The sequence below is a fragment of the Schistocerca gregaria genome, chromosome 11, assembly GCF_023897955.1.
Source record: "Schistocerca gregaria isolate iqSchGreg1 chromosome 11, iqSchGreg1.2, whole genome shotgun sequence".
NCBI lineage: Eukaryota > Metazoa > Arthropoda > Insecta > Orthoptera > Acrididae > Schistocerca > Schistocerca gregaria.
Window position 1 is genome coordinate 134,718,565 of NC_064930.1, and position 12,324 is coordinate 134,730,888.

Consider the following 12,324-nt stretch of genomic DNA (forward strand, 5'->3'; position numbering starts at 1 on the left):
ACCTGCTTCTCAAGCACCAGCATGAAGTGGTGTCCAAAGCAAGACTGCATCATGACCCAGTCGACGGCCCCGGGCAGACCGATATCTGTGGCGAGGAAGACTATGTCCTCACCCTGCAGCGTCGTGATCGACTTGTGTGACGTCACCAGGTGTGGCATCACCGCGTCCAGTGCACCCTGCCACTTGCACGAGGCACCCGGGCAAGGGCAGCCGTACGGCCGGAACTCGCACCCCTCCTCGTGGTCGCCCTTCTCAGAGTGCAGCAGCGCTGCCTGGCAGCCCGTCGTCTGATAGCGGCACGGAAATGTCACCGTCGATGCCACCTGCGGGCACGGGCATTCCGTTTCTCTTAACTGCCGACACACGACGGCACTTGACATCAAAGTACAATTAAAACGTCACCCCGACCACTACGGAATGCTTACCTCTACAGATAATGTTCGTCGAACATCTTCGGGTGGCAGGCAACTGAGACTTTGCCGAGTGTTTGGTAGATGACAAAACGAGCTAATTAAACTATTTTCCTGTGTACGAAAGCACACGGGAACATTCTAGACACCTGTCGCCTGAAGACATTCCACGAACACAACAAACGGTAAAAATTGAAGCTTTTCTTAACAATAAAAGATATGGTGTTTTACATATGCCTCAAAATAACATCATTTGTGGCAGCACAGCACAAAACTTGCATAAAATTGTCTAATATGTGCCATGCAAACTTATTCAGCTCATTTGGAAAACTGAGGCATTACCAGACAGCAGTCATTCGTCCAATACATTAGAAACGAAGAAAGATAGACCACTGTAGCTACTGAGGCATCAGATTTCTGAACGCGGTAAACCAGACTCTTTCTATAATTACTTTAGAACAGCTAAAAGCATTTTCAGAAAATATCACTGGAGAATATCTGATTGGACTCTGTGCACACCATTCAGCTACTAACAATGCTTTTGCTCTTACGCAAATTCTTGAGAAATATCAAGAAAGTGACAGTCCAGTTACTGTTCACAACTTTTCGAAGAGCTTATGACAGTATTTATCAAGATAGCTTCTATAAAACCTTTAAGGATTTGCAAATCCCAAATAAACTCTCTGTAATATTTAGAGTATGCAATAGTGAATCGAGCAATATTACGGACTGAAGTAGCATACTTCCAGTCTTTCTCCATAAGAACTAGATTAGGACAGGGAGGTGCATCATCAGGTGTACTGTTTACTCTCACTACAGAGGAAGTCCAAACAGAGAAAATTTGGATAGTGTAATGGGCTACAAATGAAAACTGGCAGGATTCAGATATTTGCTTCACGCAGACGATACAGACATAGAAAGCGAGGGAGATCTTTGTGAGATGCACAAAAGGGTCACTACAGTAGAAAGTAATGCAGGACTTCCTGTTAATAAACAGAACAAACGCAAGTAGACAGAACTACAAACGCACAACAGCACTTCACAGTTTATGATGACATGTTCAACCTGCTGATCAGTTGTTCAAGTATCTGGGAAGATGGTACAGTTGTTATAATCAAATACCTTTGGCGTAAATGAAAGAATTCCTATGGCTCCTTATGTCTATATTCCTTCAGAGATGAAGTCTAAAGCCACACCACATTTGACAAATATGAAGATCTACAATGCCACTACACACTCCATTGTCCTCTATGGTGAACAAAGCTGGACACTAAATAACAGGGTGATGCAGAAGCTTTTAACATTTGAAAGAAATGTGACGAAGAGAACCTAGTGCCCGGTGACAGAAATACACTCCAAGATTAAAAAATGATGCACCCACCACATATAAATTACCTGAATTGGATGGAATTCGGTACAAGTGATGTGACAAACAAATGATTACAATTTCAGGAAAACTGAGTTATTTATTCAAGAGAAAGAGCTTCACAAATCAAGCCCAAATTCTGTCCAACTTGTACATTAGATCATCAAAATCCTGACCTAGTTGGAAGGTCCTGCCATAATGATTCAAATGTTCTCAACTAGGGAACTGCTAGCCAAGGTAGGGTTTGGCAAGTACAAAGACTAGAAGCAGAATCTCTCGCCGTGTGTGATCAGGGCATTATCTTGCTTAAATGTAAGCCCAGAATAGCTTGGTGTGAAGGGGAATAAAACAGGGCGTAGAATACTGTTGATGTATTGCTATGCTGTAAGAGTGCCGCGGATGACAACCAAATGGGACCTTCTATGAAATGAAATGGCACCCCGGACTATCAGTCTTTGTTGTTGGGTAGTAAAGTGGGTGACTGACAGGCTGGTACCTCCAGACAGGTTTTAATTGGTCATCAGGGCTCAATTCAAAGTGGGACTCATTACTGAAGACAATTCTGCTCCAGTCAATGGTATTACAGGCCTAAGACGTGTCTTGAGATTCCCTGGATAGTGGAGGGATACGAACCCGACTGTCGTATGCCATACGGCTTGACAACAGGATGTGACGGTTTGGGGTACCATTTCTTCCCACTGCAGGACCCCTTTGGTTTTCATCCGTGATCCCCTCACAACAATGTGGTGCATCAAAGATATTCTATGCCCCATTTTGTTGCCCTGCAATGAAAGCGATACTCAGCCTATATTTCTGCAAGGTAACGCCAATCTGCACACATTGGGAGTTTCTGATGTGTTTCTTCATGCTTGCCAAACCCTACCTTTGCCAGCGAGGTTGCCAGATCTCTCCCCAATTTGAGAATGTCTGGAGCATTATGGGGCCCTCCAACCACCTCGGGATTTTGACTAATGCACCAACTGGCCAAAATTTGGTAAGATGTCCTTCAGGAATACATCTAACAACAACGAGTCAGTACCAAGTCAAACAACTGCTTGCATAAGGACCAGACATGTAACATTCTATTACTGACTTGTTCATTTTGTAAAGGTCTTTCTCTTCAATAAATCATCCAATTTTTCTGACACTGTAATCATTTGTTTGTACATTTACATCACCTCTACTGACTTCCGTTCCATTAGGGTAATTCCATAATGTCGAGTCTCTTTTTGTCAAAGTGTACTTTGACAACAAGGATGAGAAGTAAAATTTATAGATCACGAACCAACCCAATGTTTTATAATACCAAGAGATCAGAAAAGTCTAATGGGCAAGCCACATCACCTGTATGCCAGAGGCCCAATTTCCTAAACAAGCTTTCATTCCTGACACTGCAACAAAAATAATACTGGGTAGGCCAAGGAACAGAATGGAAAGATGACAAAGGCGCAGAGGCTTTGAATGCAGTCAATCGGGAGGAAACAGTAAAGGACAGAGCGCAGTGGACACAGTCTGTTGATACAGCACATGTTCTATAGGGACAGTGAGCACTCAATAAGTAGGTAAACAAGTAAGTGATTTACAAGCTGACAGAACGATACCTTCAAGCCAGGTGACAAAGGAAAGTCAGGCTCCTGTGACTATTGTAAGATATTTATATTATGGTTCACTTGCGCAATCAAGAACCTCCACGTAACTGTGAGCCGTGTGCTAAAGTAGTGTTGTGTGTGTATCTTCTCCTACCCAGACAGTCACGTGCTACTCAAGTCATACACACAAGACATCTCTGCCTTATTGACATAAGTCTATATGACGGAGGTTTAACCCTTCAAAAAGTTTGTTGTTGTTGTTGTTGTTGTTGTTGTTGTGGCCCTCAGTCCTGAGACTGGTTTGATGCAGCTCTCCATGCTACCCTATCCTGTGCAAGCTGCTTCATCTCCCAATACTTACTGCAACCTGAATCTGCCTAGTGTATTCATCTCTTGGTCTCCCTCTACGATCTCCCATTTCATCTTCATCTACCTCCTCTTCAATTTCCATAATATTGTCCTCAAGAACATCGCCCCTGTATAGAGCCTTTATATACTCCTTCCAGCTTTCTGCTTTCCCTTCTTTGCTTAGAACTGGGTTTCCATCTGAGCTCTTGATACTCATGCAAGTGGTTCTCTTTTCTCCAAAGGTATCTCTAATTTTCTTGTAGGTACTATCAATATCCTTACATTAGTCCTCTAGCCTTCCCTGCTTAGTCATTTTGCACTTCCTGTGGATCTCATTTTTGAGATGTTTGTATTCCTTTTTGCCTGCTTCACTTACTGCATTTTTGTATTTCATCAATTAAATTCAGTAACTCTTCCGTTACCCAAGGATTTCTACTAGCTCTCGTCTTTTTACCTACTTGATCCTCTGCTGCCTTCACTATTTCATTCCTCAAAGCTACCCATTTTTCTTCTACTGTATTTCTTTCCCCCATTCTTATCAATTGTTCCCTTATGCTCTCCCTGAAACACTGTACAACCTCTGGTTTAGCCAGTTTATCCAGGTCCCATCTCCTTAAATTCCCACCTCTTTGCAGTTTCTTCAGTTTTAATCTACAGTTCATAACCAACAGATTGTGGTCAAAGTCCGCATCTGCCCCTGGAAATGTCTTACAATTTAAAATCTGGTTCCTAAATCTCTGTCTTACCATTATATAATCTGTCTGAAACCTGTCAACATCTCCAGGCTTCTTCCATGTAAACAACCTTCTTTTATGATTCTTAAACCAAGTGCTAGCTATGATTAAGTTGTGCTCTGTGCAGAATTCTATCAGGCGGCTTCCTCTTTCATTTCTTAGCCCCAATCCATATTCTCCTACTATGTTTCCTTCTCTACCTACTGTCGAATTCCAGTCACCCATGACTATTAATTTTTCATCTCCCTTCACTACCTGAATAATTTCTTTTATCCCATCATCATACATTTCATCAATTTCATCATCATCTGCAGAGCTAGTTGGCATATAAACTTGTACTCCTGCATTACCCCTACTTGATTTTGTATTTATAACCCTGTATTCACCTGACCAAAAGTCTTGTTCCTCTTGCCACCGAACTTCACTAATTCTCACTATATCTAACTTTAACCCATCCATTTCTCTTTTTAAATTTTCTAGCCTACCTGCTCGATTAAGGGATCTGACATACACGCTCCAATCCATACAACGCCAGTTTTCTTGCTCGTGATAACAACATCCTCTTGAGTAGTCCCCAAAAGGACACCATCATCATTTAATCATACAGTAAAGCTGCATGCCCTCGGGAAAAATTATGGCTGTAGTTTCCCCTTGCTTTCAGCCGTTCGCAGTACCACAACAGCAAGGCTGTTTTGGGTAGTATTACAGGGCCAAATCAGTCAATTATCCAAACTGTTGCCCCTGGAACTACTGCGTATGACAACCTATTATTCTGGGTAACCTACACCATGGCTATGCTACAAACAATACTGCTCACACAAATTATGAAGACACATCCTGCCATTTGGCAGTTCTACAGTAAGCAATTTATTTTGTTTTTATCTGAAAGTGGCTTGCGTGTAAGCTGAAACTAGTAATCAAATAAGACAGCGATCTTGACTATCAAGGGTTTTCCTGAATCCACAGCTTCAGTTCTTTTAGGCCTGCAAAAAGTGTAGTAAAACTGACATCTGGTAAATAGTGCTTAACTTTCAGTAAAATGCTCAAGGGCATCTTACTTCAGTGCAAATCTTTTTCGTTTGTGTTCATCGAATCAATCTAGCAGCCTCTACTGAATGAGTCAAATCCCATGATGGCGTATGTAAGTAGAGATTGCTGAGCTGGAATTCCTACACATCTGAAGAATAACTACACAAATTACACAAACTGACAACACAGATGTGTGTGTCTGCTCTTTTCTGGGGAAAGAATATTATTGGGGAGTGCGCAGAACTGACCCAAAATATGGTACCATAGGAGGTAGTAGAGTGAACGCAAGTGAAGCGAATAAGCCGTTGTAATCCAATGTTAAGGACAGCGAAGATTATTCTCATAACAAAGATAGCAGTACTTAGTTTCACCACAAAAACTTGTACATGGTACTTTCGTGAAAACAATTTAAGGAGTTTAAAAAAAAATTGTGTCAAGTTGTTGAGACACACATAAAGTAGTCCGAGACTACAAGCTTCCGAATGCTTTTTTGAGCTATATAGCAATCCCCCCTCCCCCTACCACAATTCTCTCTCTCTGCCGCACAAGGTACAATGTCATCACACACGTGTGTGTGTGTGTCAGTGTTTTCTCTTGTGCACTTTTTATGTTTAAACAATAATAATGAATTGAAATGTCGTGTGGCTAGGGCCTCCCGTTAGGTAGGCTGGTCACCTGGTGCAAGACTTTTCAGTTGACACCACTTCGGCGACTTGTGTGTCGATGGGGATGAGATGATGATGATGATGATGATTAGGACAATACAACACCTAGTACCTGAGCGGAGAAAATCTCTGACCCAGCTGGGAATCGAACCTAATGACTTCATCCGAAATAAGAATCTCAGTTGTGATGAAAAAAATGATCTGAATTACTATAGTCAAGATGGCACAGGAAGATCCCCGAATTCTCATAGTGCTGCTGCAAACTTCAAACTGTGAAGCACTGACAGCTGCGAGTGAAAAAATACCCATCAGAGCTGTGATGACACTGAGGCATTGCCATAGAGATGTTTACAAAATCATGTTACGTTATTGGTTGAGTTGAGCCCACAAAGCTGCTGTGCCCAGACCATAACTGCCACGGATCCACGTGCACCAATTCAACTATAGTGTTGTCCAAGCAGCATTTTCTTTATTTTCTGTTCTTACTGGCAACAAGATTTTCTTTCAGTGATATCTGCTGCACATTCCTCAGTGTGCTGAAACTATCATTAATAATTATGTCTTCAAGATAGTGCAGCCCAATACCAACATTCAGTCCACTTTTTAAATTTAATTTTGGAAAAGTGCACTTACATTGTAAGCAGCTTTTGCGTTTTGTGCTGTTGGTTAACAATTCCAATAGTGAATGATGGGAAGCGAACGCTATGAATCACGAGTTCTAACCATAACTTAGGAAATCATGATATATTCAGAAGAAACAGCCCAATATTTGTGACAACCAGGATTGTAATAGTTAACAATTCTCACTAGCTATCATATTCTGTCTCGTGACAAGCTACGAACAACAATAAATTGCCAGCAGCAGCAACAGCGCAAAACTGGAGAGCTGCGGACACTGTTTGCGCACTTTAGCCATAATTTTCAGAGAGTTTAATTCCGAAAACCTGCATTATATATACCTAAAGGCAAATCTCTTAAAAGTATTCAGTACCACACTACGGACCTATGTAAACCTATACTCCAGTACAGTATATCAGTCAAACTATGAGAAATGCTACAGGGTGAGGGTGGGAGAGAGATGGTTACACTTGTGTCTGCACTTCCAGACTTAAATTGCATAAGAATCATTGGACATAAACAAATTATAAAAAATGAAGCAGATGATATTTCTTTACAAACAATAACAAACGTTCATTTCCAAAAGTAAAGTAGTGGTTATTCTGATCTAAATCAATCAGTATTGAAAGTGCAATTGATTGAGAATGGTTGCAAATATTAAGAATGTATTTTTTCCTTATTTTCATTTAGCTGTTCACATGATGCCACATCTGCAGTGTACCATATTTATTCTGGGAGTTAGTGGTGCACTTTAGATTAGATTTACTTTCATTCCAATTGATCCGTAGTGAGGAGGTCCTCCAGAATGTAGAACATGCCAGGAAAACAATAATGCATGACAAATATTTATAACTGAAACAAGTAAGCTAATGTACTTTCCACGGGTCCCAAGTGGAATGATTGTCATTTTTTTCATGAACACTATATGGAAGAACCATTTTACGAACATTTACTAAACTTAAAATTTAAAAAAATATTTTATTTATAAACTAATGAACATATAATAGAGCTACTACAATACTTATTTACAATGAACACATTCAGTTGGTTATAATGAGAAATTCATCAAGGGAGTAGAAGGAGTTGGCCACCAATAAATCCTTTAGTCTTCTCTTAAACTGAATTTCATTGCTTGTTAAGCTTTTTATGGCTGCTGGCAAGTTATTGAAAATGTGTGTTCTTGAATAATGCATACCTTTTTGTACAAGATTAAGTGACATTAAATCTCTGTGAAGATTATTCTTATTTCTAGTATTGATTCCATGAATTGAACTGTTGGTTTGAAAAAGTGATATATTTATAATGACAAATTACATTAAGGAATAAATATATTGGGAAGGGGTAGTTAGTAACCCCAGTTACCTAAACAGGCTTCTGCAGGATGTTCTTGAGTTCACACCACATATAAGTCTTATTACACACTTTTGTACCCAGAAAACTTTAGCTTGGCTTGATGACTTACCCTAAAAAATAATCCCATATGACATTATGGAATGAGAGTAAGCATACTATGCCAGCTTCATCATTTTTATATCCCCTATTTCTGACAATTCACATTGCAAACAGAGATTAGTTACGACGCTTCAGCAGTTCTGTGGTGAGCTGCTCCCAGTTGAATTTATTATCAAGCTGTAATCCCAATAATTTAACACTGCTTGTCAGCGTGTGTTAGGCATATAGTCGTGGGACACCCCTTACAAGTTCTGAAGTGCATGTAGTGTGTTTTTACACAGTTTAGTGACAAAGAATTGACTAGGAACCAGCGATTAATGTCCAGAAATATTTTATTAGCTGATCTTTCTAAGACTACACTTAATTTTGCTATTTATTGCTATGTTTGTATCATCAGCAAACTAAACAAATTTCATTAAGTCTTCTTGAGGATTTCAAACCTTGTGGATTACAACAATGGAGATAATAGTAAAATAACAACTACTTGTTCTTATTGCTACCCTTGAAAACACATATGCTAGAAAGCCGCCATTAAGTTAAGTGCACTTGGCAGATTCTGAACATACATACTTCATTCCCAAGTAGTAATCCCAGTTATGTTTGTTTACCTCAGTAACTTATTATCTATTAAGAAATAAAATTTTGTGTATTCTAGACCAAACCAAAGAAACAAAAAACCTAGAAGTACATTCTATCAAATATGCTAAATGTGACATCTGAAATATAAATTGTACAGTGAACATAAGAAGTCTGATAGTCAGGATAAGTGATCACTGCAAACAGCTGTGCTTTATCCATGCTAGTCATTAGAAGACTGCAGTAACACAAATACATTCAAATCATCTGACAGACCTACAAACAAACTCTTGGGACAAGTCCACTGGAATCTTCTGTGAACAGTTATCTTTGCCCACTCAGTTCCTGATCTAGTGAGAAAACTGTAAAGATTATGAGGTCACATTTTGGGGGAACTAAAAAACAGCTACCAGCGCATTCAAATTGGGGAAAAAAAAAGAAAAAGAAGAAGAGTCATTAGAATCTTGTTTGGATATAAACCTAGAAACACAAACAAACCACTGTTTAAGACCTCTAGTATTTCACCTTCATATCCTGTATCAACATTGTGGGGACACTCGTGCTTTTTAAAATAAACTTAATAAGTAAGGATAGCAGATTGCACGAATGCATGCATGCGCACATCCACACACCTAATGGTTTCGTGTAAGTTGCTTTTGCCCACAAGGGGACCAGTAAAAAATATGGTACATATTAGGGATGGTATAGCCACCATTGTTCTGCCCCTCCCATCTCTTTCTTTCTCCTCTCCATCACAGCTTTGAATTTTACCATTCTATTTCTCTTCCTCTAACGTATCTACCTCTTATATATCTCTTTCACCCCATTCTATCATCTTATGTCTCTGCTCGATGAGAATAACTCACAAGCTGCAAGAACATAACGAGAAAATTCCCAACTAACAATGGGACTGACATTCAAAAAAGAAAAGTATGTTTACTTTCATATACATAGTCATTATTATTATTATTATTATAATTATTATTGATTGTTATAATTATCATTGTACTACTGTTATAATATCTATTTTTTTCTTTAACATCAATACTGCATAATACACTTAATGTCCTTAATGTTATGTAGAAACTGTAACTTGTTCAATCTGAGTATGCCTGGTTAGGTGTAAGAGAGGGCCTGAAGGCCCTAATCTTGCCAGGTAAAATAAATAAATAATTCATAATAAGTCTACTGGCTGAAGAGGACAAAAAATAAGTCAAATTGAAAAGAGTATAGTATAATCAATGTTTAAACCATATTTACCTTTTCCATTGCAAGATTGCGGATGTTTCCAAGTGGGCCACGGCATGTGGGGCAGCAAGTGAGTTTCGGGCGACACTGGGAACAAACCAGGTGACCAGACTGGCACTGCAGAATGGGAGGCAGTACATAGTCAAAGCAGACTGGGCACTCAAACAGGGAAGCTAAATCTGCAGATAGCGTAGCTGCTGATGAACTCGCCCCAGCCCCCCCAGAGGATGAGGGCCCACCTCTACTACCTCCTCCAGACTTAAGTGCTAGGGACATTCTGTTGGCAGGTCTCTTGAAACGACTGTGCTGTGTTTTCGGCAGCGTAGTCAGCTGCTTTGGTCTTCCTCCTATGTGGTGGCTGCTTTGATCTTCCTCCAGTGCTGAATCCGTTTCGTCTTCGTCCAGTGCAGTGATTATGTGATCTTCCTCCAGTGCAACAAATTTTTGATCTCCTATTGCTGAATGTCCTTCAGTCCTATTCTTCTGGTCTGAAGCTTCCTTACTACAGACTGCAAGATGATTATCTCTGCAGATGATTTACTGCTCACACAATAATACAGCCCTAATTCACACAAACATACAAGCTATGAAACTTTCAATCGACAGGAAACTTTATCCGCCACAATATTATTCCCCCACTATTATAATTGCGAATTCAAATTACTGCTAATTAACAACTTTCTCTGCACTATTAAGCTTAGGCCTAACCGAGGTAACAAATAACGCACCTGATAATTTTCCCCGTTATGTTTCAAAGGAAGAAGGCATTTACTCGAAATACATAAATCAAGCTACGAAAGCGATAGACAGAACCGTAGACTTTCCCGGGATCATACTACGATTTTTTTTTTACTGCACATGGATATTTCGATGTTTGTTTTTATTAGGCGGAATGGCTATCCCAACACTTAACTTAAAAAGGAAATTCGCAATTTTCTACGAAGCTACGTTTGCCTCTAATTTTTTTTTTATTATTTTTCAAATGGCTTACTTTAATTTATTTGGAAGTGTCATACACTGTGTCTAAAATTACAAATCAAAGTACGTCACGCCTCTTCTTAGGCTAACTAGTTTGGACACGAACTGTATTGATCACAGGGTTAGTCCAAGAACTGCGCCTAAAACAACGGCAGCGTATTTCATCGCGTATACTTCAGCCACAATGTGGGCTGTAATGTGTTACTTTGTCCAGCGACAGCATCATCCGCATAAAGAAAACCTATGCCAATGACGGTAATAAACACGCCTTTATATTCAATATCACTGCGCTTGATACACTATTTGTTATGGTGATTAAATGAACAATATGGGTATAATCCTCCGAGGCAACAGTGAAGCGTGCGAAAATCTCATGTGAGAACGCCTTGGTTAATAAAATATATGTATGTCATTTTTACACAGGCTCTACGACTATTTTACCTAATAGTATTTCGCAACAGTGTGTTGCGTGTGGACACTCCTTAGATGTCTCAGAATTCCTAATCCAAAATGTGTATTAAAAAGCACAACAAATACTATAATATGAGGGGGGCGGCTGCCCAACGAACCACAACTATCAAGACTTTAATTACGTCAATCTTTTACTTCCTGCACCCAATACAGGCGTCCATTACGTGCGAATGCAGTCCAGAGACGTTCGATAAGAGATATTGCACACCACAGCCTAAAAATGTTTCTTGTTGAAAATATAAGTGAATGAAGTTAGGTCTGGAAGACAGAACCAGTAGAGATCGTTCAATAAATTATTGTCTTCAGTTAAACATGGCTTTAATAAATGGTAGTGATGTACTCGGTCAGAACCTACACTATGTGAATATTATATTCAACATCGCTGATATAACTTATGTGAAGTGCGCGACTTCCGCCAACACATGCTCATAAGCTCATTGCTACTACGTCGCAGCCGGGAAAAGAAAGCAGAAGTGTCTTCGAGCCGGTTATTATGCAACACAGTAAACAATGACGAAAGGAGAAAGTCAAGAGAAACCAAAACTTATAGTACTAAAGCGAGCCTATATCCAGCAAAAACACATTTAAGAGCTTGGAAACAACAAGTACTACTTCAAAAGTTGCGACATGCCACTTATTACACTCAGTTGTTGCTCATGGTGGAATTCCGTCATGTAGACCTACCGGGTGAAAATTAGCTGTATGATTTACTATATTGTATAAATACGAACGGTACTATTTATCTGACATGTAATTTTAAGCACCCAGGCCCCTTCATATAAATAGCAATCTGTGCTTACTAAAGTGACAGCCAAATTGTTACAAAATAGTTTTTGGGAA

At 39.6% G+C, this 12,324-nt stretch overlaps 2 protein-coding genes across 3 annotated transcripts in view; both read right to left on the reverse strand.

Annotated features, from left to right (window-relative positions):
- LOC126295472 (E3 ubiquitin-protein ligase SIAH1-like) overlaps positions 1-11,651 on the reverse strand; it is a 57,149-nt gene extending 45,498 nt beyond the window's left edge. Inside the window, exons 1-2 of the mRNA XM_049988009.1 lie at positions 10,048-11,651; positions 3-323 (exon numbers count right to left, since the gene is read on the reverse strand). Coding sequence (XP_049843966.1) covers positions 3-323; positions 10,048-10,311 — 585 coding nt within the window. The 5' untranslated portion in view covers positions 10,312-11,651. The remainder of the gene's footprint in view (positions 1-2; positions 324-10,047) is intronic.
- LOC126295471 (treacle protein-like) overlaps positions 1-11,836 on the reverse strand; it is a 270,716-nt gene extending 258,880 nt beyond the window's left edge. The window contains exon 1 of one of the 2 annotated variants that reach the window (XM_049988006.1): positions 11,455-11,836. The gene's annotated coding sequence lies outside the window, so the exon portion shown is untranslated. The remainder of the gene's footprint in view (positions 1-11,454) is intronic. The other variant, XM_049988007.1, reaches the window with a different exon arrangement.
- Between the last annotated feature and the right edge of the window lie 488 nt (positions 11,837-12,324).